Source organism: Paracoccidioides brasiliensis (assembly GCF_000150735.1).
Source record: "Paracoccidioides brasiliensis Pb18 unplaced genomic scaffold supercont2.4, whole genome shotgun sequence".
Lineage (NCBI taxonomy): Eukaryota > Fungi > Ascomycota > Eurotiomycetes > Onygenales > Ajellomycetaceae > Paracoccidioides > Paracoccidioides brasiliensis.
Window position 1 is genome coordinate 2,842,433 of NW_011371361.1, and position 24,918 is coordinate 2,867,350.

A 24,918-nucleotide genomic window follows, 5' to 3' on the forward strand; every position below is an offset into this window, starting at 1 on the left:
CTCAAATCCCTTCTCGACCTGCTGGCAATGCAGGTTTCAGTGCTGATTACGGCACTGTCCTCCACAAATCATCAACATAACTATTCCGTCGGTTAGTTGTATTTCGAACCTGTTGTCCTTTTACGCCGTAGTTTTATCGTTGAACGCTGACACAATTGGGTAACTAACTACCAACCTTCCCTCTGGAGTTATATCGCTAGTTAACTAGTTAGCTAATGATGATGACGAATTAAAAAGCAAGTGGTCGCGTGAGAAAATAATGCATCCTTCATTAACCCCTTTGTCAGTAGTAGCATGTACTCCGCAGTTAATAGTAGTTGATAGACCGATGCCGTCATCTGCCAGAAAACAAACTGTAAACTTCAGCTCAGGGCCCTTCAAACATATTCTCGACCCCCTTTGCAAAGAAAAGTTAGGCAAACAATCGAAATTAATGAAATAAGGAAGAACAACACGCAGAAGATCTTTGAAGGTGGCAAGAACCAGAGCATCATGGACTTACAAAGAAACAAAAATATGATGCATCCAGGAAGGATTGCCGGGACACAACCTTCATGCCATGGTAGTAAGAAGCAAAAAAATTAAAATTAAAATTAAAATAAAATAAAATAAAATAAAATTAAAAAAAATAAATCCATTTACTCTGCTGTCAAGTCGGGTCTTGCCAATCGGCCCAGCCATCAACCAAAGAAAAGTCGAAGAGGCACCTAACTAGTTAATTGAAAAATAAGAAAAAACGCCCCTAATCGCGGCCGTTTCTGCTAAAAACAAAATAAAAATGAAGAAAAAACAAATACATACCAAAGTCCAGCACCCGAGACATCAGAACAACGCCAGGCCAACATTCAACAAGCGCCAAGCGGGACCTTGAGGACCAGACCCAAGCCCCGGCTTCACAGATCATCGCCAGCGACTCACCGAGTCACACGAAGCTGACCTTGTAAAATCTGGAAGCTGGCTAGGTTGTTTCTGGAGACTTGTCAGCATGCATTTGCATGGGTGGGGTGTTGCATTGTAAAGATTGATATTTATTTTTATTTTGGACTTGGCGTCTTTTAGGAGGGTTAGATTTATTTTATTTCCTTGTATATTTCTGCAGCCTGATTTGTTGAATGGGATAGAAAAAACAAAAGAGTGTTTAATAAAATAAAAAATAAAATATTTTAGCACTTGGCTCTGAGTCTGCAATCTCCAACGACTTCCACTCCTCCCTAGTGCGTGTGAGCCTCCCGATCTGTTGTACTCTTGTAATCCAGCGTGAAGTTCTGGACTTTTTCTTTTCTTATTGCCATGTACATACATACTTGCAAGAGGGAAGGGAGGGTTTGGGCACTGCCGATTCGTGCCCAATGACTATGTATATCTCCTTCTATTTACCGCTTTGGTGGTGTAGTTTATGTTTCAGAAGCTCTGGCCAGCTGCGCTGCGCAGAGTTTCATATTTATACTCCTCCGGTACTTGAGACGCTTTTATTTATCTCTCGGCCTGCCAATATACTTTATATAAATGATATAACTCGAGCTGTGAGTCTCACCCTTTGGGCATCAACGGAGAAGAGCGACAATGTCCAATGTCTTTAAATTGTACTTTTTTATTTCTGGGTGAAATCCCGGTGATGATCAATTTCCGCTTTTGCAAGCTGCAGGCGGGTTAGTAACAGCAGGGCAGGACGACGAAAGGGGCCCAAAAAGGCCACATTGGCCACAGCCAATCCTGAAAAAAAAAAAAAAACTATATCACGAGCAAAGTGACGAATGATGAATTCACCCCATGCAACACCGATATTCCTTGTGTTTTGTCGGTGATTGATCAAACGCTTTCAAATTACGCCTCTTCCATAAAGTTGCAGGCCTCCTGACATCACTGTCCATAAGCGTCCTGTTAGCTAATGCAAGATGATGCATTGTATTGACACGAAGGGAGATTTTTTTTTTTTTCTTGCTTTCTTTTTTTTTTCTTACTATCCGTGGACCATCGTCACTTAAGTCCGGTACTCTCATATGAGTAACATGCCTAGCTATGCGAGATCGACCGTGGCAGCCACGAGCGTGATGGAGATAAAATTTTAAAATAAATAGAAAGACAACTAAAGCATTGCTGTGAAAATAGACTCGTCTGCATGCACAAGATTATAGCCGGTAAGCGAGGGGGTGGAGATATATTCCGACAACGATGGCTCGCGGACATACCCATCCCGTCCTGACAACAAAGCTGTACACGATCTGAGAAGAAATTGTTCATACGGTACACAATCGACACAAAAGCAAAGTTTGGGGGGTAAGAGAGGAAGGGTTGGTGTGTAGGAAGTGAAGTGACGACTGCTCCAGGTGCTGCAGTAGTGGTGAAGTTTTGAAAGATAGTCTCTGAGGTGTATATATAAAAGCAGAGCGCCTGTACTCATTATGTTCCATGATGTATATATACAGGCGAAAACGAATGTCCACATTATTTTCAGATATCTGGCTTCATCGTTCCTCAACCGCGATCACTACTAAACAGCCCCCAGATCCGACCCATAATCTCTCATGTGCAATAGCAGTGGAAGTGAACAACAGAGTTACCTGTTGAACCCGCCACCTGCTTCGACAGATCTCAGGACTTGGTTATTTGTTCTGGTGACCAGTGGACACTTCGACGTCAACTCACCCCCAGTTCTATCACGGACAGCTGTCTCTTCCGACGTGCGCTTCTCTTATTCTCCCTTCCTGACGAAATCTCGAACCGCGGACATAAGTGCACATTGGAGAAGGGGGGTTTCCCAAGTGAACTCTGAGGTCCACAGGTACCGAGTACAAGGAAACCGCAGTCCCTCCGGCCACGAGCTGGTACCAGCTACCGCAGCCACCCCTACCCTATACTAATTCCCCCATTCTTCACCCACCCTCTGTAGCCCAAGGAATCCGTATCTCTCCGGCTGGCGCGTCATTGGCGAGAGACATATTAGTTATTCTGCAAGACGCCCCAAGGACCCAACCACGACCCCCTGGCAGCCTCACCGCCCTATATAGCTTCCCAAGCTTGAGCTCACCGACTTGTCAAGGTTTTGTTCCGCAAAAACACACGAGAGACGCCGCCTGACGAATAGCTGCGCCGGAACCCGTGGTTGGTTGGCTAGGGAAGACCGGGGTAGGGAAGCAAAAGCCAAGGGAACGGGAAAACGGGTAGAATAATCAGAAGAACAGGGGGGTTACAAAAGAAATACAAAAAAAGGTAAACCTGAATTGATCATATTCGGCCTTTTCTTTCTTTCTCCTTTTTTTTTTTTAAAAAAAAAAAATCCTTTGATTGCTATTATTTATCTTTATTATTAAAAATTTTTCTTTCCTTCTTTTTTCGTTGTTCTTTTTCTCTTTTTCTATTTTATTGTTATTTTTATTTTTTTGTTATAATAATTTTTTTTAATTTGAATTTGAATTTTTTTTTTTTTTTTCGCCTCTGCGCAGGTCCCGTGCCGTTGATCTCATCCCATAGATCGAACCCTTACCTTAGTTTTCACCCGCCACAACACGTCGACTCCCCAATCTTCCTTCCCGAGCGCTTCTTCTCTTCTTTCTGTTATTTTTATTTCCTTTTCTTCTTCTCTGTTTTCTTTTTGCATTTTTCCCCATTCCCCCGGTCTCCACCTTCTCCATAAAAACACCCTTACTCCCTCCCCTACCAAAGCTCTCGATATATGCCCACGCCGTCTTCGATTTCCGCCCGTCCCGCCCATCCCCATCCTCATCCCCATCCCGTGGATCTGCGGAGAACGGCTAGTCCTATAACCTAAGACTGCCTGCTTTGCTGGTTCCTCTAGGACCTTCCGTTCCCTCCTTCCCTCCTTCCCGCCTTCCCTCCTTCCCTTGTCTTCCCGTCCTTCCTTTCTTACGCCCGCAGCAGCCCGCGCCTGCAGTTTCCCGGGGCTCGGCACTCTGCTGGCTCGCTCCTTCCTCCATTCTCTTGTTTGCCGCTTTCGGCACCTTTGCCCAATTCCCCTTCTTGGCTGACACATCGTTTTGCTTTGGAGCTAACTCAACACTACTTCTTTCACTTCTTCACTTCTTTCACTTCTCTCCTTTTCTCCCTCGTCTACTTCTACTTCTTCGAACCCCATAGATCCTCTAGGTCGTCTCTCCAGCTAAAACAAAAAGAAGAAGAGAGAAAAGATAAGATAAGAAAAGAAATAAAAATTTTCGGCTATCTCAACCAATTTCGCTTCCTCTCTTGTCCCTCCGCCGACAAATCGTCTTCCGTACTCCTACTCTTTACCCCATTCGACCAGATCTCTCTCTCTCTCTCTCTCGTTTACTCAGCCCCATATATCTTATATACGCGGTCATTTCTGCGGATTGCCATATCCATTAACCCGTAGCGGTCTTGTCATGGAAGCGGTTTAAACGTGGCGGTGTTTACTTCCTTTCTGTGCGGGCTTGGAATTGGGAATTGCTGTTGGAGGCAGGATGGATATCACCGGCAATATAGAAGATGGCGGGGTGTCTTCGTTGTCTCACAGGGCGACGAGAAAGATTCTCGATTCCACAAGAACGCTGTCTCCGGCCATAATCTTTGTCGCCTTTCTCATATCGTTCTTGTCCCACTCCATAATATCTGCTAGGAAAATACCTGCCCTCCAGACAGCCGTACAAACAGGTCCTGGGGGTCGACCGCTACCGAAGCGTATGCGGAGTAAGGCTGTACTATCTCCCTCTACGCCTGATTTCTCACCAAATGCTAAATCAGCATTCAAATGGCTCTCAGTGGGCGTTTTGCTCACTCTTGTTGCTGATGCAACGGTTATTATCCTCCAAGTCATTCTGTTCCGAAAAATGCACTGGTGGTGCGGCCAGTCCACAGTGGTGAGAATTTCCACCTCTGTTTATTTCCTTTATATATTTTTCCCCCCATGTCCTTTTGATTACTTATATTTCTTACATTGGTGATGATTTCTAGATTTACGTCGTCTCCTCTTTTTTCACATACACCCTAATCCTGATCTCTCTGGTGGATACAACTCCCTCCCCGACTGTCGCTCAGCTAGTCCCATGGGTCTTGTCTGTACCACTGGAATTAATAATCTTTGTCTGTTCCCTAACCCTCTACACCTCCCCTCACCATGAGCCAGTTGTAGGGGACCTTATCGGTGGTCCGTTGAGGAAAACTATCACTGGCTGGGAATCACTGGAAGTAGTCATTGCTGCAGTGAGACTTCTTGTTCTGCTTACCATTGTGGTTTTCTATGCCCTGAATTCCATTGGATGGGAAAGCCGTCGTCGTAAGGCTGCGGCTCATTTCGCTTCCGGGGAAGCTTCAGAGACAACCAGACTCCTGAATGGCCATCATAACGACATGAATGGTGATGGTGATGGCTACCACACATCTTCTACAAACTCGAAGCACAACCACGATTCTAAACCAGTTGAGGACGCCTGGGTAAGACCAACTACTGTGCCGTCAACGAGTTGGTGGGAATATCTCAGTGGCTATTCCCTGTTTTTTCCTTATCTATGGCCTTCCAAGTCCCCACGCTTGCAGCTGGTGGTCGTTTTCTGTTTTTTGTTGGTCGTCCTCCAGCGCGTGGTCAATGTTCTGGTTCCTTACCAGGTTGGTGAAATAACCAATGTCCTTTCCAGAGAGGATGGAGGTCGATTCTACTTTCCGTGGGGTGGTATCTGCCTCTATGTCTTTTACCGCTGGCTACAGGGAAGCCAAGGCCTAATCGGTTCTTTGCGTTCCATTTTATGGATTCCTGTTGGACAGTATTCGTACATGGAACTTTCAACTGCGGCTTTTGAGCATGTCCACAGCCTGAGCCTTGAATTCCACCTGGGGAAAAAGACCGGCGAGGTGTTGTCTGCCTTGAGCAAAGGCAGTTCTATCAACACGTTCCTCGAGCAGGTTACATTCCAGGTTGTCCCTATGCTGATCGATCTCTGCGTCGCTGTGGGTTATTTCTGGATCGTATTCGACGTTTACTATGCCCTGGTCGTTGCCATTGTCACTTTCATCTACCTCTACGTTACAATTCGCATGGCGCAATGGAGAGCTTCAATCCGTCGTCAAATGGTCAATGCAAGTAGACAGGAAGATGCTGTGAAGTAAGTCCATACTTGAGTTTTTACGAATTCTATCTGATATAATTTTTGTATTGGCTAACTGAACGCAACACGTCATTTTCTGCAGAAATGATTCGATGGTGTCTTACGAAACCGTGAAGTATTTCAACGCGGAGCAGTACGAATTTAAACGATATCGCGGAGCGGTTTCCGATTTTCAAAGGGCTGAGTATCATGTGTTGTTCTCGCTGAACTTGTTGAATACATGCCAGAATACCGTTTTCATGTTTGGGCTGCTAGTGACATGTTTCCTTGCTGCATATCAAGTTGCGACAGGCGAACAAAAGGTTGGCAAGTTCGTTGCCTTATTGACCTATATGGCACAGCTTCAGGGACCACTTAATTTCTTCGGGACATTTTTCCGGTCTATCCAATCTGCGTTGATAAATTCGGAGCGGATGCTGGAACTCTTCCGCGAACAGCCAACCGTTGTTGATGGCCCGAACACGAGTGAACTTCCACGCTGCAAAGGCGATATTGTCTTTGACAACGTGGAGTTTGCATATGATCCTCGCAAACCTGCATTGAACGGGCTAAGTTTCCATTGCCGTCCTGGAACAACCACAGCGCTAGTTGGCGAGTCTGGCGGGGGGAAATCAACCGTGTTCCGGCTGTTGTTTAGGTTCTACAATGCCACCTACGGTGATATTCTCATTGACGGTCACAAAGTTGAGGACCTAACGATTGATTCCCTCCGTCGACATATTGGTGTTGTTCCTCAAGACACAGTTCTTTTCAACGAAACATTGATGTATAATCTCAAGTACGCAAACCCGTCTGCCACGGATGACGAAGTTTACGATGCATGTCGGGCAGCAAGTATTCATGATAAGATTCTTGCATTCCCAGATGGATATCAAACGAAAGTTGGAGAACGGGGTCTGCGTTTGAGTGGTGGAGAAAAACAGCGGGTGGCTATTGCCCGCACAATTCTCAAGGACCCTCGAATAATTCTCCTCGACGAGGCAACTGCTGCCCTTGACACTGAAACCGAAGAGCACATTCAAAGGGCGTTGTCGACATTATCCAAAGGGCGCACGATGCTCGTTATCGCGCATCGCCTAAGTACGATAACGACAGCTGACCAGATCCTTGTGTTACACAACGGGCAAGTGGCCGAAAGCGGAACTCATGAACAGCTCCTTAACCTAAAGGGAAAATACGCGAGCATGTGGCGAAAGCAGATTCGCGCGCAAAAAGCAGCTGCAGAGGCGCAGGTATTACAGGATCGTGCCCAACGGCTACGGAGCGCATCTACAGTAGGTGGGGATGATAGTTCTAGCCAATCGGATGAAGAGCGGAGTGGCTCAAGCTCGAACTCGAGGCCGGCAAGACCGCCATTCAATCAACGGGCGACCAAGGTATCTGAATCGCTAGGGGCCACAACATCATGAAATATACCGAAGATAGTAATGCAGCAAGGCATGATGTGAGAAGACCCATTTTGTTACTGGTGGGAAATGTTAAACCAGGACAGAGGAAATAGGATATACAGAGGAAGAAAGTTGTTACCAACAGGGACTAAATAGAGGTTCGTGGAACAGTTCAACGGTTGTGGAATCCCATTACTTCTTTTTTTGGGCAGGCGTTAGGGTCCAACATGGGGTTGTTGGTAAGCTGTGTTTCTTGCCTTCTTGCCTTTTTAAATTCAATTTTGCGAGTTGCTTTCTCTTTTGAAGTGATATGATATTTATTATCTTACCTATCCTCTGAAGCGCCTGATATTTTTCCCACTCTCCCTTTGTGTTTCTGTCCTCGGCATCTCTTTTCTTTTCTTTTCTTTATTTTATTTTTCTCCCCCACCGTTCAAGCCCATGGTTGCTTCTGGGCCGAATAGTTGTGCGGATGATTAATAATTGGTTCTCTTTTTTTCAAGAAAAGTCTATCATCTCCGCGCTCCCCCTTTGTTTGCGTCTCCCTCCGCGAGAAAACAAGTAGGATATTTTCTGCTTTTGTGGCTGTGTTGGATAGTGGTAGATAAGCATAGATGTGATAGCTAAACACACCTATCAATACGAAGCAATTTAGCAATTTATTTCATTTTCAGGGAAGGAGACTGGTTCGGATGAAAGTAGCGAAGTATGTCACTGAAGCACTCATATCGTGCGTGTGCTGGTAGTCTCCGTGGGTGAAGTTGTAGTTGTAGTTGTAGCAGCTTACCTGTATGGGTTGAGGAGAGCGGGCTGGGTAAGCCGCGGGAGGAGGCGGAGCTTGGACCACTTCACCGCTGCAAAGGCTTGGCATCTCTATGCCAAGACGCTTATTTCCCAAGCTCTCGATTTGCCGGCTGCGGAGCAGAAGGGACAACAGCTACAAACGGGGGAATGCATGATGCCCTTCCGGTGGTCATTTACGGGATACAGGAGCATATCCAAGTCTTATTGTTCCGAGATGATTATCTTGAATGGACATCTTGAGTTCTTGTAAATCTTTAGAGATTAATAAAAGTATTAAATTTCTCCAATACCCCATCTCAACATTATTAAATAATATGTTTTTTGATCTTGCTTTTGATGTATGTATATTCAAATCTTAATTCTAAGTGCTTAATTGAATAGAATATTTATTATTTTTCTTTTTTTATTATCTCTATTATATTAATTTAATAAACTAATAAATTATTTAATAATTTTAAAAAATATTTAATTAAAATAATTAATTTTAAATTATATTTTTTTAACTAGTATTACTATTAATTTATTATATAATATTAAAAAATAGACTTAACTAGTTATAAATATATTTTATTAATAATTTATAATATTTAAATAATTAAAAATAATAACTGAGTTTTTACTACTTACTATATTTATTAATATAAAAGATATTTTTAATTATATTTTGAAAAAAATAAAAAAGTTGAATTTTATAATATTTAAAATTATTAAAATTTTCGATAAAAAAATTAACTTCTATTTAATATAATAAAATATTTTTTAATATTTAAAAAATCTTCAGTTTTTATTATTTTATTTTACTATATATATATATATATATATATTTAATCTCTATTATAACTTCACCTATTTTATTATATTTAATTTTTAATAATTAAAATATATAATTATATAAATTATTAATAAATTAAATACTATAATTAAAAATAGTTAATTAATAAAAATAGAGATTTTAATTAAATAATAAAAATTTTTAAATAATTTATAATAATTATAATCATTTTATAATTATAATTTATAAATAATTTTATAATATAGTTAATAATAAAAATAAATAATTATTATAAATTATTATACAATCTTTATAAAATAATATTATTCTGTTTAATAAATAATATTAACACATTATATTAATAACTTTATTTATTTATTAATAAATTTATTATTTTACTTTATAAAAAGTACTAAAGTTATATTCAATAGTATATTTATTATATTATAAGTTTATTTGTTTAATTTTAAATAATTATAGAGTGAAGCTCAGCCGTAAACTGAGGCCGCCGGGGACCATGTCCGTTGATGACCTCGCACGGACGAGATGGAGTTTCTAGTCGGCTGGGCGCGCCTACAGCTGATCCTCTACACCCAGCTCGCGGCTGTCACAGGCAACTGGCTGGATGCCTTGACCCAGCTTCGCTATCACGATCTGGTGCTCACACTGGTCCGGGACCCCCATTCCGGTATACCGCGTCTGTGTGTGGTGCTGATCACCCACTTCACTTAAGGCCTTCTTGGGCATGAAGGATGTGTAGGTTCTACCTCATGCTCCATGGACGCCTTGTTTCCTTACAATCCAACTAACTCCGCGCTCAGTAACACCTTTCGGCTTCCGGAGATCATCTACGACCCCACTCTGGTCCTCAGTCCACATGTCTTCCTTCTGGGGATGCTGTTCCACATCGAGGTGTTCAAGTCACCAAGCCTCAAGACCCCCGAGCAGCTGTACAGCCTGCGCATTCTGGACAGGCTCAACCAGCAGGAACTGCCACTGCGGGATGATCTGGCAAACAAGTTCATCTTCTGCATGGTGGTCCGCGAAGGAGATGGCGTCCGGATCGCACATGAGAGACAGCTGACCACATCATTGCTGCGCAATTGCATGAAAAGGGGCGGCAAGATCACGGGCCTTGATCAGGTCATGAAGCTGTATGTCCTCCGTGATGGAGCCGCGAAGGCTTTTAACAAGAGTCGTGAGTATCCACCTGTGCTTCCCTTCCCTCTGGCTGCTCCCATCCTTAGCCCCCTTACCACTTCTGGAGTGAGTGTGTGCCAACATTAGCGTTGTCAGACAGCGGATGTGAGTGATTCCCTTCAGAACCTGATGCTCCAGCACGCCGGTATCAATACATTCCTCCGACACTATATGGATTGGAACATCACATCACCATTGATGTCCTCAGCATCTACTGTGGCCTCAAGCCGCAGAAGGTGCTGATGAGGATGCTGTGCTCAATGAGCCAGTCCATCAACCCCCGCCGACCCTGGAAGCTGACGCCGGAGTAGTCAAGATCAGTGAACCCCTGCCTCACATCCTGAGGATCTCTCGGAGAGTTGAATGTCTGAAGAAATGCCGGTACTCTGCGACAAGCTGGCTCCGTGGCAGGATTTCTAGTTTGATTTTGGCGAATGGGGGAGGAATGAGCATTAGAAAAACCAAAAGGAATAAAACAATTAACGCTGAGGGCGTGACAGCAGTGAAGGAATGGGGGGGAAGATCGAAGTGGCACAAACTGCACCATCAACTTCTCCACAACAATTGCTAGCAGAAATTCCCCCGCACTCAGTGGTTTTGGGAGCGATATCTCTGGGCTTTCTTAACCGAAGCAAAAGATTTCATACAATGCGTACAGTAGGAATGAGAGTCAGCGTCATGCTGACGAAGTGCCTGTCGATCGATTAAAGACCTTTTGCAGTCAGCGCAGTAGCTTCTTCCCCCTCTGGGCCGGCTTTCGTGACAGATAGTAGGAAGCGTGCTGATTTATCCCTGATGTTAGCCGAATGCATCATTCAACAAGAAAGCCTGGTTATAAAGTCTCGCCACCTACTAGGTAGTCTCACGGACATGGTAATCAGGGGTGGGATCTACTGTTAACCTCTCTCCCTCCTCTTGCCGATCCTCTCCTATCATCCGCCACAGTAGATCCCGAGTGAAGGAAGGGAACTCCTCCAGTGTCTCCTCAAACTCTAGCCGAGTTTTCAGAGCCGTGATATTCTGATGCGCAAATCCTACTATCACATCTCTCAAGCCGCGATCACCAGAGTATGTTGTTCCATATATAACCTGGACGACAGAATAGAATGTTCTACCACACCAGATAAGATGAATGTCACCGTCACCTTCAAGTTTCTCTTTCGCGAGGCTCTTCAGTCCCGATATCCCAAATTTTTCACCAATAGCGTACATTTGAGCATGGAATAACGCTGGAGAATCCTCCGCAGCACCTCTCGGGTTCTCCCCAAGGTCTGATACAGGGTGGTATTTATCGATTGAAGTGTTTGTTTTCCGGGTTCGGGCGTAGTAGCAGCTTCGGGGTAATCGATCGAAGGAGATGGCTCTTCGGCCACAGATACAGCAGCTTCGGTATATTCTTGGGCCATGTTGTTAGCAGGACATGGCGAACAATCATCGACATTGTAGTCAAGCTTGTAGAAATAATGCACCATTCTCTCGATGTCTAAAGGATCATCATCACTGAGATATATCTCCCTAGTTTCCGCTTCCTTCGTGGATTAGCCTCTGTAGCCACCAAGTTTGTCGGATATTACACACCTTAAAGCCATTCCCACAAGCTGCTTGGAAGAAATCCGATCGGGGGCAAATGATGCATCGATGCACGTCATAACTCCGAGTCCTTGAAATAACGGTGAGATCTGAAAAGTGACCGGTGTTGAGAATGCTAGATAAGACAATCAGTGAGGATTTCTGGCAGGTTAGAGAATCGGTCTTGCCTTGATAGAGCTTCTTTAAGCTCATCCTCAGGTCCCATTTTGGGTCACACACAGATGCTGAGGACACAGGGTAAAGCTCACTTTACTGTGAATTATCTGCTGTTCTCGTACAAAGGGGCATCTCAAGCGGAAAGCACTGCGGCAACATATCGTGGTAAGGTGGGGCAGGAGAAGCACCTTTGAGATAATGCCTGGCGGGGTAGAATGTGAGCAGGTGATGCCAACGATTCAAAAGATGTCATTCACGAGCGCATGACGACTACGTGATTTGCTAGAAGTGTCCGTACCATCCGAACGAGCTTCAAAATCTGGAAGGGTGTTCACCTGGCTGGAGTATGTACGAAGACTTGACAGTAGGGTAATAGCCGGGTTGAAGGGCATCCATTGGTAGGATACATTTCTCGTTCGAGAAAGCCAGTTCTCCCCACAAGTTGGAGAGTAGTAACGCGATCGTTTTTTGTCACTGCTTTCATTATCAGATATCTTCACTTCCATCCGTGAACTCATCATTGGAGATGGAGCTTGTCAAGTATTGTTCCATTTCATGGTCTGCACTTGATTTTCCGTCCCGCTGAAGCCATCGAAGAACAGCCTTTGTAGAATCCTTTTATGCCCTGCTAGATATTTCATTTCAATAGGAGCTGCCAAATTGATTGTGATATCAAGATGTCGTTTCCAAATAGCATCACTCTCACAAGGATATCCTGTATCTTGATACTCTCCACTAGCTTCCGATCATGACCAGTGTTTGCATTTCAAGAAATATCGTGATCCGCATTTGGAGTGGATCTGCACCTGAATCATTGCATCCTGCAGATCAATTGTGCCAATGGGCCGCCATGGTGATATAGGGCATTCATGAGACCAGAGAGGTTCAAATAGATACAGTAGCAATGCCTCCTGCGACCTGGATATCTGCTTGTTCTCCGAAGGGGTTGAAATCGTGCTGCAAAGAAATGATTGGGAAGAATGGGTCCACCAGGCTGATGAGTGGCATATTGGAGGAGTGGCACTTTTAGCTATTCAAAAGATGTATTCATGTATCCCACTGAAAATTGCTCCAGTCCACCAAGCTGCCAATAAAGGACAGTATTGACTGAGAACAGAGACAACCTGTCCACAAGGGAGAGTTTCTAGCATCTCAATACCTGATAACAACCACTGGCTGCAAAATACACATGGAACTGCACTGTGAAAAAAGGTAGAGCACAGTACAGGGACCAGTCCATGTAAGCTAATTGTCATGAGGTATGGTAGCAATTCAAATGAAGCCTTCATGTCAGCATCTTTTTCATCATCTGAAACTTCCATTTGCCGCAGTGGAGATTCAGCAGAGACCAGTCTGACAGGGACACCAGTCAAATTATGAGTGGGAAACATTAAACTGGTTGCTAAGCCCATGAGACATTGTTCCTGAATCTTTTTCTGTTGACAGAATTGAGAGAGGAATTCAAATGCTTGTTCTGATGATGTAACACTGACATGTGTGCCACTGTCCCTGACTATAGCACGTACAAGGAATCCCGATGCAGCATCATTGCTGACAGACCATGGTGAATAGTAGTTATACTGCATTGTAGATGTGGTTGCTTCCCAGCCAGCCCCTGGAGCCAGCACAGTTCTCCACCATCGGAGCTCATTAGAGGTCACATCACCCAAGTCCACAATCTGGTCTAGAGATTGTGGACAAGCTTCTTGAATGCAGGCTGCAAGATTGTCTTGGTAACTGATCTGTCCTCCCTGAGACTCCGCCCAACGAGCTGACAGAATGTATGCCCAACAGTAAGAAAAAAATTGCAATATTGTTGCCATGTGCTTCCGCCGAGAAGCCGTCTTCGTGAACATTCATAGTTTGCCCCTCTTGTATAACGGGCGTTCCAGCGATTTTGCAGCTTGTCGGTGTTGAGATTCCCAACAGAAGACGCTCCTCAAGCTCTAAATGGTTGGAATCGCAGCTTCCTTCGCCAATGCACCAATATGATCGACACTTCAGAGTGCGATTTCTCCGACCGACTGAATATGATTCATGTCTGCTAGTAGTGAAACTTGGTACATTTTGGAGTGCATGTCCAGTCTGATACTCGACCGCGGCAGCATTGAGGCAGTAGCTTCGGAAATGCAGGTGTGCCATCGATCTGTGCTGGCTCGTAGGACCTCGTCTCGACCGGGCTCCGTGGAAGCCGGAAGGTAAGAATCCATTAAGAACGTTTTCGGCCCGACACCTGATTAGGTAGATTCCATAAAAGGGTACGTCTATATGAGTTGAAGAGAAAGTTAGCAAATGTTTGGGATGGGATTCGGAACAGGATTTGATACGGTGCGCGCACGTTCCACGTGACAATTCCCTGCTTTCCCACATAAATATCTCCACGTGACACGAATGTTGGGACAGCATTTTGCTTTGGCATCCAGCGACTGAAGCAACCATCCCAACGCCAACCCTGCATCCCTCCCCTCTGGGCTGTCCAGTTCTGGCACATCGTTAGGTTATATGAGTCAGAGATGCTGTTCTTAGCGCTGCACGTCGGCTTTAACGCCCGATCAAAATTCGGCTTTTCGTTGTCCAGACAAAGCCTCCGTGCAGGAACATCAACCATTTACCCCCATTTCTTCTAATAAACATGGCTCCGCGTCAAGCGAAACACTACAAAAGAAGACGGCAGCAGCCGTCTACGTTGCAGATCAAAAGGAATGGTGGGCTGTTCGTCTCTTACTGTCTTGCTCTTCACTAACCACCGCCCAGTGAGCCGACCTCAAGGCATCCGGAAAGAAGTCCAGAGTCTCTGCCGAAAAAGGGACCGCTCCTATGAGCAAGGAACCATACCAACCAGCCGATCCCCACTTCCAGCGAGTTGTCCCCCTATAAAGACCGTATGATATAGCCGCCGCAGCCAATGCTGTGCAAGAAACTAATGTTAACAACAGCAGAACCACCTAAAATTTCAAGTGAATGACCAGCAACGAAAGCGAGCATGTGATACGGGGGAGCCATGTGGGCATCATGTCAAACGCCTTGACAAGCGACAGCGTACTCTTAACAGCGCTGGTGAAGACGCAGTGAACGGGACCACTGAACCAACGAACGCCGATCTCCCTCTGGTTGCCCAAACAGTCGATCCAGATGTATGTTTCTCATCGTTTTAGTGATTCCAACAGGGGCTAATTCTTCTAAGATTCTTCACAGTCTACCAATATTACCGCCAAGGTGTAAGCATAAACGGCAGTATCCCGAACCTAAGCATTTTCCGGATAATTCCAATCCGCCTTCAAAGCGGCCACGAACCGACATCAAATTCACAGAATATTGGGCGCTTCACGAATACGAGTGGCCTAAAGAGCCTTTGGGACCCGATCCTATGGAATACTTTATTGCGCGATCGAAAACTCCATCTCTTCGCCGGACGAAGTCAAATGGTAGTTTGAACACTGCGAGCGAAACGAGTTCACGAGAAGCGAAGAGTAGACCTTACACTGACAAGAACTATGATACATATCTTGAGACTAATGGCTGTTTTATGTATGACCATGATGATGGTATTGATGGTGACAGCAGGTCTGTCTGTCATCAAATACTGAGCGCGAATCCCGAGGTCCCTAAGGAAACTGTGTTTCAAGAAGGCGTTTTTGAAACACGTGTCGAAGGATGCAAAGGAAAAATGAGACTGGAGTTATTCACATTATTGGTGAATTAATTGTTCCGTTAGCAGAGAGTGCAATTGATCTCGGTCGGGTCACATTCCCGCATTTGGTTGTCAGTGTGGATGAAGGTTGGGAGAGCTCGATTTCTCTTGATCAATCTCAACAATTACCACGAACTTTACAGTCTTTACAAGCTCCGCAGCCTTCGCGATCCCCACAATTTCGATTACCACGGCCGCAGCCGGATTATGCTATGGGTTTCACCCGGCAGGCTTTTTGGGGACACTTCTTTCTTTATGAGTACGGCATTCATGAACTTTCCGTTTATGACAGCTGAAGTGAAGTGTGGAAAGGCAGCGCTTTATATAGCAGATCGACAGAATGCGCATAGCATGACCCTCTCGGTAAGAGTTGTTGTCAAGCTCTTCAGGCTTGTGAAGCGTGAGAAGGAGCTACATCAACAGATTTTGGCCTTTTCAATTTCGCATGATCACCGAATGGCCCGGACCTACGGCCACTACCCAGTAACAGATAGAAAGAAGACTACCTATTATCGGCTTTCCATCCATGAGTTTAGCTCCGCAGCGCCGGATGGCAGAGAGAAATGGACACCTTATAAGTTCGTGATGGGTGTGTATAACGACTGGGTACCTTTTCATTTTAGATGTTTGTGCTCGGCTATTGATGAGCTACCAGAGGTGAACTTTGAGGTATCGCAGCAGTCCGAGCCGAGTTTCTCAGAATCAACCGGGCTTTCACAGGAGATTGAAGGTGTCCATGTCCAAGACTCAAGTTTTACGTCTATATTGGGAGAGGAAACCCGGCCGACTCCCCATCTCACAGGTTGCTCCCTCGCGTGCTCCTCCAGTAACGCGGGAAAATGAAAGCAAATCCTCAGAAGCAATCAAGATGCTAAAGAAAAGACGCAAATAGTTATTTAGATGATTATAGAAACCAAGGTAATGATGATCCACCTGGACAAGTTTCCGTACTAATGAACCATTATTTCATCCCCACCTCGATGGAACGAGTGAACGCTAAAGATTTGTGTCAGAGAAAGGATGGATGGCGAAAACCAGCAAACCCTTCACTCTGTGACTCATAACCGCGAAAAAGATTTCCCATCGGGCTTCAATGACTTTCGAGGACCCCGGCCGGAGGAGAAGGCGAACTACCAAAACAGGATCCCTATCGGCCTAGGCTTTCCATCTCGGATTCTACTACGAGAGACCACAAACGCTGGGAACGTTTATTTTGTATGGTACCTCCCGGGCCGTCCCGTTCACTGTCACAACCCTCATCGATATAGCTGGTCAGTTTGATTGTCCCCAACTTGTTAGCAAATGGGACGGCGCCAAGTGCCGTTCTTGTCTAATTGCCCAGTTTGCCAAGTGTAGCAAAAGGTATACACCACCTGCGGGGTAAATTCTTCCCCGCCGCACTCACATCCACACTTTTCTGCCAACTCCAATACCGTTCTGGCGTTTCACAGAACTGGCACTGGCAAGGATATCTCAGATACGGGAGTGGCCTCGTGGCAATGGAAACCACGGTTGCTTCATGAGAAATTCTCTCGTGAGGAAGGATGTGGGAGGGCTCGTAGTTATCCGATCGTGCTTTGCAACGGTATCTAGCATATATGTTTCAAAGTGGGCTAGGACTGGTTGCCTTTCGTGATTGAGATCTCGCTTAAAAAGTTGACGGGTACCATTCCTCAACCTTGCATCAAGGAGTGCGTATACCTACTTTTCATTGTTGGAAATGATCCCGCATGGAAATTCGTCGTCTTTTTCCGAGGGCGGAAAACATGCAGCTTCTTTACGCTTAAAAAGAGAACTACCTCGTAGATGTCACATGAGCATCGACCAGGTGATCAGCCTTCTTTGGCGGACCTCCAGGATTTCCGGATATCTGTCCAAATCTGATGTGTTCGCTTCTGCCATTCTGCGGTTTAACGTAACTCGACCTCACGACGTAGACCTACCGGGCGAGTTGGGTTAATTCTTCTTCACATGCTGCAAATAGATTCAGCACCCACTCAGTTACGATATACATCGTAACTAACAGCTTTGCTCGGCATCCCACTGATATTTAATTGATTTTATCCTAGGCTTCAGCTTAATCTCAAGGGGGGGAAAAAGATATAGACCACCTCTCTCTTCAATGTGTTAATTAACAGCATGAATCTTCCTTCCACCGCCCTAGCGACAGGATACCTCTTTTTGTCCACACAGCATGAGCTCCCATCGTCTCACATAGTCATCCACCTCCCGCCATGTTTGGTTCTCTTCTGGGGAGTTCAGGAGATCAACCGGCCGCTCAGTTGGAGAGGTGAAAGAGCAATCAATCGAACGGACATGGGCCTCTAAAACATTCCGGAGCCGCATGAGAGGCTGAAGAATGAGTTGGACGGCCTCGGAGGCTCTCTGTTTTCCTGGTGAATTCTCAAGGACGATGGACACGTCGAGGGTGCCGATATGCGGATGAACTGCTTCCAGTCGATCAACCAGCCTCTGCAGAGTGCTACATGTGGTAGAAACAACCCAATCCCAGAATTCAGAATCAGAATACTCGGGCCCAGACTGCGGCTGCGCCTGTACAGGAATCCAACCAGTGGTTATTTGAAGGCGGAAGGACCACATCTCAGAAATCATCGGCCCACTGAGAACGCGCAATCAACATTTGACTTAATATCCCTTCCATCAGTATATGATTCATTCTATAGTCTGCGTTGATATGTAGGCCGTGTTGCTCTGGAATTGTAGGGAGGTCGGCACAGTTAGAGGTATAGCTGCCAATGGAGAACGAGCATGGTGTAACGTGTGAACTGCGAATGGAACGGAGTGATAAAGGATGGAGATTGCCTCATGATGTACATATCTGATGGCAGGTTTGAAGAATCGCGGTCTTGGTTCTTGCTCCATCCGACCGGAGGGGTGTCTTGTCATAAAACTCGGCGGGAACGATTACAGCAGATATGCGTATATCTGTATCTTAATTCGGGGGGGGGGGGGATCTCCAAGAACCGACACGACATTATGTGGTCGGTTCTTGTAGCAAATGATAAAAATTCAGAAAGTGAGGATTTCTCAACCATAGGCGGCAGCGGTTGGGCCTTGTGCTGGAACCCGCTGAACGCAGTCCGGATGAGAGCCTCTTTTATAATTCACGTATTCTGTCCAGTGTGGCCCCTTTGCACCGTTTCGCCGGTTACTGGGTGCTTGCCTGCAAGGCTGCATTCGTCCGGGTACCGCTGTTGCCTCTGGAAATTGGAACAGACCCGTACCGCAATCTTTCGCGGCGCTGGAGACCCCAGGCCATTCGCTGTTGATGGTCTGATTCTCCATGCTTCGCCGCACAAGTTTCGCCGATGAATACTCGGGAGCTACGCTATATAACCTTTGATTCGTCGTCGAGATTTACTCTGTCCCATTACAGATGCTGTCCCGTGGGTCGTACCTTTTGAAACCGCTATTCGCTTGCTTTCGGACTACTGCCAGATATCATTCTTATATCTGCTATTGCATTCATATAATAATAAACAGTAATTTTCTTTACTACTTCATGATAAACTTTTAATTAGTTGAAAAGTATAAGCTTTGATATATTTCTTTTCATAAACTTTAAAATGTTTAGAAAATGATAATCTTAAAAAAAATTTATGATGAATTAGATATTAATATAAGAGAATAATATAAAAAGAAGAATGTATGTCTATGAAGTTTTTTAACTTCAGATATGATCTTATGCTTGAGTTATAATGTCTGACTGAATTTTATGAATAGAATTATCCACTTTTATTTTTAGAAGATTGTGTAGTTTATTATAATTTTCATCATGTATATCAATCTCTTTGGCTTTCTGTAAACATGAATAACAAAACAATCAAGCACACAGATTCTTGATCAGATATAGCATTATTTTGATCCACCCCAGACAGTGTCTTCCGAAGTTGATCACTAAATCCAACAGGATTTTGGGAATCACTACGCGTTGTCCAGGTGAGGTTTCCTGGCGTGGCTGGAAAATCAAGGTTTTTTTTTTTTCGTCCGCACGTTATTGAATGTAATATCTGTATATCTATTTCTACTACGGATATGCTCAGAGAATACGTAGCAACTTGATCTGATTTATACAGAGGCGTGGGTGACGCTAGTATAAGCGAGATCAACAGGAGAGATCAACACACGTTTCGTCGCAATTCGGGATGAGCAGAGAGCGAGCTGTGAAATGCATCTATTGCTGCTCTTTTGAACTATATCTATATAGATATTTATTAGCTTAATACCGCCTCCGTGAATAGATAAAGCTGCACCGGCGTCTACGTCCCTCCCTCCGTCATTCAGCGTTCATTCACAATGCGCCCGCCATCCTCCCGTCTTCTACGGGTATTGCGCCCCTCAGCAAGAACACAGCAAATGCAAACACCCCAATCTGGAATGACGATAACTACATCGCCATCGCCATCACGATCATCATCGTCCTCATTACAACCTCAAACGCATGGCCCTTTAAGCCTGCGCGTCAGCGCACCAGACATCACCAGTCAACACCATTCCATGCTACGCAATTTCTACACTACCTCCTCCTCCCTCAACAACAACCACAGCAATAATAACATCAAACCCCAATCCCCCCGATCCAACCCTCAACGGCCTAATCCCTCCGACACTCGCACCCGCACCCGCACCCGCACACCCACACCCACACCCACACCCATACCCACACTCAGCCGTACCCCCCACGAAGACAAACCCCCAGGAAGCATCAGCGAAGACATAACATGCGATCCATCTCTCTTTACGCGGAATGTGCTTATGGACGTAGCGGGCCCGTCCACAGCAGTCGATGCGTGTTTGCCAGATGGGTTCCACTTGAATAATGGGGTGAAGATTACGGGTGGGGATGGGTGTTTGTTGGTTGATGGGGAGGTTTTGGCGTGGAGGCCGTGGGAGGCCGGAAAGGGTGAGAATGGGCGGGGGATGGCGGCGATGATTAATGAGAAGGGCCAGTGGGAGGTTGATGCGGAGGTTTGGGGGGTGTTGAGGCTGATACGGCCGAAGCCTGGTGGGTATTTATTTTTCAGTTTTCTTTGGCCTTTTATATTATTCCTATTCACCCGTTCATTTCTCGATTTGTGGACGGACACGGCTTTCGCTTTTGTGTTTTATGCCCACTGGAAACGGAGGGTTTATATTGAATTCTTAGAGCTAACTACGTATTCTATTTCACTTTTAGACCTTCTTATTCTTGGACTTGGTGCCTCTGTCCATCCGCTCTCTCCAGAAACGCGGAGGCAGATCAATCTTCTTGGTATCCGGGTTGAAGTCCAGGATACGAGGAATGCGGCGGCCCAGTTCAACCTCTTGGCTACGGAAAGGGGAGTGCGGGAGGTCACAGCGGCGTTGATTCCTGTTGGCTGGAAAGGGCCGTAGTTGGGTGGGAGAGGATGAGGGAGTAATTTGTATGATGTGTATTTGTAGCAGGGTTCTAATTGTTTGGTGACGTTTTTGAATTGCCCCCTGGAGTTATCGATTTACATTTATAGGATAGGATGATAGGGTTGGTTTTGGGAAGTGGTAGTAATATCCATATATATACTACATACATGCAACCTTCTTGTAAAATACATGAAGGATAGGAGGGTTGTTAGCTTCTTCTCTCATCATATAACATATATTTATTTCAATCCATCAGTTCCATTAGTCCCTTGGTTATGTGCCATACATAGATAGAGTTAACTACTCCACAATTTTCCCGTGCCCAGTCCTAAATTTGAGGGCTTGGCGCGGGCTTTGTAAGCGACCCTCGTCATCAACTGTCACAAGCTCAATTAACAACTCTCACAACATTCGACCCTTAGAGTTGGACTTCCGACAATCCTTCATTAGATGTTGATGTTGACATGTGTCTAGACGCTTCTTTAATTTGTTTACAGCCTCATCCCCTTCAGAGGACCCACCTCCAAAGCTATCTCTAGTTCTCTCCTGACCATGTCCGATCCTCTACTCGTCCAGCGCTCCTCCTCTGAGCATTCGTCGATACGAACAGGCGAGGCTGACGCTCTCTTAACTGGTGAACGGACGTACCGCGATGAAGAAAGGAGTCGCTCCTCCATATGGCGTGAGCTTGGGCTCTTTGCCTGGGCTCTCTTCGCTACCGTCACTGTCATCATCCTCGCAGTTCTCTACCAACACCAAGTACAAAAGAACGCATCAGGCCCAGGGAAATTGGGCCCTGGAGAGAAGCCTACGGGGAAGAGGAATCTGATATTCATGGTATCTGATGGGATGGGCCCGGCAAGTTTATCGCTGACTCGAAATTTCCGACAATTCGAGAGCCACCTGCCTGTCGATGATATCCTCGTCCTAGATAAGCACCATATCGGAACCTCGAGAACTAGATCCTCATCTAGCTTAATTACCGACTCTGCGGCTGGCGCAACTGCATTTTCCTGTGCGAAGAAGAGCTATAATGGCGCCATCTCTGTTCTTCCGGATCATACTCCGTGTGGTACGGTTCTTGAGGCCGCAAAACAAGCTGGTTATATGACTGGTCTAGTCGTAACAACTCGAATTACTGACGCTACACCAGCTTGCTTTGCTTCTCATGCTAACATGCGGTCCTACGAAGATCTTATTGCCTTGCATGAGATTGGAGAATATCCTCTTGGTCGAATGGTTGACCTAATGATTGGGGGTGGACGTTGTCATTTCTTGGCAAATTCCACCAAGGGGAGCTGCCGTGCAGATGACATAGACGTGGTGAAGCTAGCTAAAGCTAAGGGATTCTCATATATCGATGATTGGATGGGATTTGACCATCTTAAAATGGGCGAAAATGTTGATCTCCCGCTTCTTGGCCTTCTGGCACCAAAGGACATTCCCTATGAAATAGACCGCCGCCTGCTGAACAATGTGTACCCATCTCTAGAGGAGATGACACGTATGGCTCTAAAGGCACTAAGCAAAGCTACCGAAGATAGCGACAAAGGTTTCTTCATCATGATAGAGGGTTCAAGGATAGACCATGCAGGCCATGGAAATGATCCAGCAGCCCAAGTCCACGAAGTTCTCGCTTATGATAAAGCGTTCTCCGCAGTTCTGGAGTTTCTTAAGAAAGATTCTACCCCCGGAATCCTCGTTGCCACGTCAGACCACGAGACTGGCGGGTTGTCTATCGCTAGACAACTCCACCCCTCTCAGTATCCAACATATCTCTGGTATCCTGGAGTGCTCGCAAACGCCAGCCATTCCTCTGAGTTTCTTAGGAATACCTTAAATGCCTATCTCGACGGCACTGGCAAAGGTGCAAGCGGCCCAGAGCGTCAAGAATATGTCCGCAAAAAGCTGCTGGCTGATGGATTAGGCATCCATGACGCAACGGACTTAGAGGTTGATAAACTGATAAGCGGTGGTGGTGCTTATGCTTTTGCAGACATGATTAGTCGACGAGCCCAAATTGGCTGGTCCACGCATGGACATTCTGGTTAGTTGTTTAATGCTTTGTTTCCCATTCTTCTCTTTCCTTTGAATATTTCAAAGCGTGTTTTACTCTGTAGATCACTAAAATTTTTTGTCCAACAGCTGTCGATGTGAACATCTACGCCTCCTCTCCTAACGATGCCCTCTCCCTAATGGGGAACCATGAAAATACTGAAATTGGCTCATTCCTCGCGGACTATCTCAATATTGACCTGGAGAGCGTTACCAAGCAGCTGCAAACCACACGTTCGTTTTCATATGACACCGATGATGGCAGTGTTAAGCCATATGCTTGGATGGGCCCACCACTCGACGATGGCGTAGTCGTTGATAAACTCGACACTTACCATGGCGATTTCAAACGAAAGAAGCGTGATGGACTTCGTCAATCCTATTGTTCTTGAGAATCGAAATTTTGACGGGGATAACTGTTAATGTGGTTCGAAACATTAAACTTGCCTTAAAATATTTCTTTTTGTCACCTGTACGTTGTTGGATACCAACCTTTAATCATTTGCCTCCCTTTTCCATTAGTATATTCCTAATTTTTGGCTTAATCTTTTGATTCTTCTTTAATATCTCTTTGACTATCTTGCTACCCTCTCTGTCTTCCAGACACATTTCATCGCTGAATGTCTATTTTCTCGATTTCTCCCCCCGCCTTTGCCATTGCCTCCAGTTTGGGAATTGTCTTTACATCCTTTAAACGGCTTACATATACGATAAACATTTGGTGTACTGATTTGCTTGCAATATACTCCCTTTCTGCAGCTGTTATTGCGTTCTACTGGAGGTTGATAAGTTCTGATTTATTTACTTGATATGTGATTGTCTAACCCTGTGATGTTCACATTTGGTTAAAATTAACATACTTCCGGCTTGTCGCTACAATGCTTTGCTAGCAGGTGCATACCAAACTTGGGCGGCCATCTGGAAAATCAACTTCCTCATTTCTTCCCGTGAAGTTGGTGTACTTCTTCTTTGCTCAATGTAAAGGATGCAAAGAAAATAATAATGGCAGAGGCAATTAGATAGTCAGAATTTTAAATCATAAAATGATTATCCCTGACAGACCAGAACTTACAACCAGAAAAGCCCATGCGATCCAAATAACCAAAATGCGTAATTCTACTGGTTAAAATGTCGGACTCTTCTGTCACGGGACCTAATTCCCCCCCAATAAAAAAAGGCCTTGCAATCGATGAATCCATAAAACAAAGAAATGCATTTGCCATTTACCCCTTGCCATCACATCAGGTAAATCAAAATATTACCCCCTTGTAGAACCAGCAAACCGCAAACCATTCACGCACCCACCCTACCGTCCCCCCTTGGTCCAAAACTCCCACATCTCCGTCTCCCGCCTTCTCCCCAAACACCTCTCGCACTTCTTTTCCGAGTGTGATTGACTCGGTATATTCTCGTAATTGCGAAGCGGGGTGAATCCCGGCGGATTCTTGAAGAGGATGAAGATATCATAGCGCCAGCGTTCGCCCGGGTCGTTGATGCGTTGTAGTTGGCAGTATGGATCTAGGCAGAAATTGATCAAGGCGAAGAGATTGTGACAGCAGGCGTAAGTGATTTCGTGGTAGTAGCACATCCTCCTTTCTTTTTTCCTCTTCCTCTTCTTCTTGTGGTATGGCTGTTTTGGGTGATAGATCTGAGGACTTCGTATGGTTGATGTGTATTCTCTTGTGCCATGGGGCTACCGCTGGGACGATGCTTGCGGGTGATAGATGAGAGGATTCTTTTTTTTTTTTTTTTTCTTTCTTTCTTTCTCTTTTTTTGGGGACAGAC

General features: G+C 45.2%; 13 protein-coding genes across 13 annotated transcripts; 7 read left to right on the forward strand and 6 right to left on the reverse strand.

Moving 5' to 3' along the window:
- Positions 1-3,485: 3,485 nt before the first annotated feature.
- On the reverse strand, positions 3,486-3,991 carry PADG_04409 (uncharacterized protein; the record flags this gene model as incomplete). Its single annotated transcript, XM_010761150.1, has 2 exons — positions 3,486-3,739; positions 3,766-3,991. The coding sequence occupies 2 exons, from the start codon at positions 3,989-3,991 to the stop codon at positions 3,486-3,488; spliced, it is 480 nt and encodes a 159-aa protein (XP_010759452.1).
- Positions 3,992-4,439: 448 nt separating this feature from the next.
- Positions 4,440-7,486, forward strand: PADG_04410 (uncharacterized protein; the record flags this gene model as incomplete). Its single annotated transcript, XM_010761151.1, has 3 exons — positions 4,440-4,835; positions 4,930-6,074; positions 6,160-7,486. The coding sequence occupies 3 exons, from the start codon at positions 4,440-4,442 to the stop codon at positions 7,484-7,486; spliced, it is 2,868 nt and encodes a 955-aa protein (XP_010759453.1).
- A 2,101-nt stretch (positions 7,487-9,587) lies between these two features.
- On the forward strand, positions 9,588-10,812 carry PADG_04411 (uncharacterized protein; the record flags this gene model as incomplete). The annotated part of the gene is made up of 4 exons (XM_010761152.1): positions 9,588-9,710; positions 9,775-9,797; positions 9,863-10,307; positions 10,450-10,812. 4 exons carry the CDS (start codon positions 9,588-9,590, stop codon positions 10,810-10,812), a joined length of 954 nt encoding a protein of 317 aa, XP_010759454.1.
- A 281-nt stretch (positions 10,813-11,093) lies between these two features.
- Positions 11,094-11,890, reverse strand: PADG_11759 (uncharacterized protein; the record flags this gene model as incomplete). The annotated part of the gene is made up of 2 exons (XM_010761685.1): positions 11,094-11,604; positions 11,820-11,890. 2 exons carry the CDS (start codon positions 11,888-11,890, stop codon positions 11,094-11,096), a joined length of 582 nt encoding a protein of 193 aa, XP_010759987.1.
- Positions 11,891-12,473: 583 nt separating this feature from the next.
- On the reverse strand, positions 12,474-13,573 carry PADG_11760 (uncharacterized protein; the record flags this gene model as incomplete). The annotated part of the gene is made up of 2 exons (XM_010761686.1): positions 12,474-12,602; positions 13,214-13,573. The coding sequence occupies 2 exons, from the start codon at positions 13,571-13,573 to the stop codon at positions 12,474-12,476; spliced, it is 489 nt and encodes a 162-aa protein (XP_010759988.1).
- Positions 13,574-13,649: 76 nt separating this feature from the next.
- Positions 13,650-14,406, reverse strand: PADG_11761 (uncharacterized protein; the record flags this gene model as incomplete). Its single annotated transcript, XM_010761687.1, has 2 exons — positions 13,650-14,220; positions 14,315-14,406. The coding sequence occupies 2 exons, from the start codon at positions 14,404-14,406 to the stop codon at positions 13,650-13,652; spliced, it is 663 nt and encodes a 220-aa protein (XP_010759989.1).
- Positions 14,407-14,619: 213 nt separating this feature from the next.
- Positions 14,620-16,521, forward strand: PADG_04413 (uncharacterized protein; the record flags this gene model as incomplete). The annotated part of the gene is made up of 5 exons (XM_010761153.1): positions 14,620-14,692; positions 14,742-14,869; positions 14,924-15,121; positions 15,211-15,681; positions 15,706-16,521. 5 exons carry the CDS (start codon positions 14,620-14,622, stop codon positions 16,519-16,521), a joined length of 1,686 nt encoding a protein of 561 aa, XP_010759455.1.
- A 177-nt stretch (positions 16,522-16,698) lies between these two features.
- On the forward strand, positions 16,699-17,271 carry PADG_11762 (uncharacterized protein; the record flags this gene model as incomplete). The annotated part of the gene is made up of 2 exons (XM_010761688.1): positions 16,699-16,893; positions 17,035-17,271. The coding sequence occupies 2 exons, from the start codon at positions 16,699-16,701 to the stop codon at positions 17,269-17,271; spliced, it is 432 nt and encodes a 143-aa protein (XP_010759990.1).
- A 202-nt stretch (positions 17,272-17,473) lies between these two features.
- On the reverse strand, positions 17,474-18,291 carry PADG_11763 (uncharacterized protein; the record flags this gene model as incomplete). The annotated part of the gene is made up of 2 exons (XM_010761689.1): positions 17,474-17,617; positions 17,893-18,291. The coding sequence occupies 2 exons, from the start codon at positions 18,289-18,291 to the stop codon at positions 17,474-17,476; spliced, it is 543 nt and encodes a 180-aa protein (XP_010759991.1).
- A 435-nt stretch (positions 18,292-18,726) lies between these two features.
- On the reverse strand, positions 18,727-18,984 carry PADG_11764 (uncharacterized protein; the record flags this gene model as incomplete). Its single annotated transcript, XM_010761690.1, has 1 exon — positions 18,727-18,984. One exon carries the CDS (start codon positions 18,982-18,984, stop codon positions 18,727-18,729), a length of 258 nt encoding a protein of 85 aa, XP_010759992.1.
- A 1,011-nt stretch (positions 18,985-19,995) lies between these two features.
- Positions 19,996-21,072, forward strand: PADG_11765 (uncharacterized protein; the record flags this gene model as incomplete). The annotated part of the gene is made up of 2 exons (XM_010761691.1): positions 19,996-20,704; positions 20,876-21,072. The coding sequence occupies 2 exons, from the start codon at positions 19,996-19,998 to the stop codon at positions 21,070-21,072; spliced, it is 906 nt and encodes a 301-aa protein (XP_010759993.1).
- A 558-nt stretch (positions 21,073-21,630) lies between these two features.
- PADG_11766 (alkaline phosphatase PHO8) lies at positions 21,631-23,525 on the forward strand (the record flags this gene model as incomplete). Its single annotated transcript, XM_010761692.1, has 2 exons — positions 21,631-23,125; positions 23,224-23,525. The coding sequence occupies 2 exons, from the start codon at positions 21,631-21,633 to the stop codon at positions 23,523-23,525; spliced, it is 1,797 nt and encodes a 598-aa protein (XP_010759994.1).
- Positions 23,526-24,261: 736 nt separating this feature from the next.
- PADG_11767 (uncharacterized protein) lies at positions 24,262-24,564 on the forward strand (the record flags this gene model as incomplete). Its single annotated transcript, XM_010761693.1, has 2 exons — positions 24,262-24,378; positions 24,406-24,564. The coding sequence occupies 2 exons, from the start codon at positions 24,262-24,264 to the stop codon at positions 24,562-24,564; spliced, it is 276 nt and encodes a 91-aa protein (XP_010759995.1).
- Between the last annotated feature and the right edge of the window lie 354 nt (positions 24,565-24,918).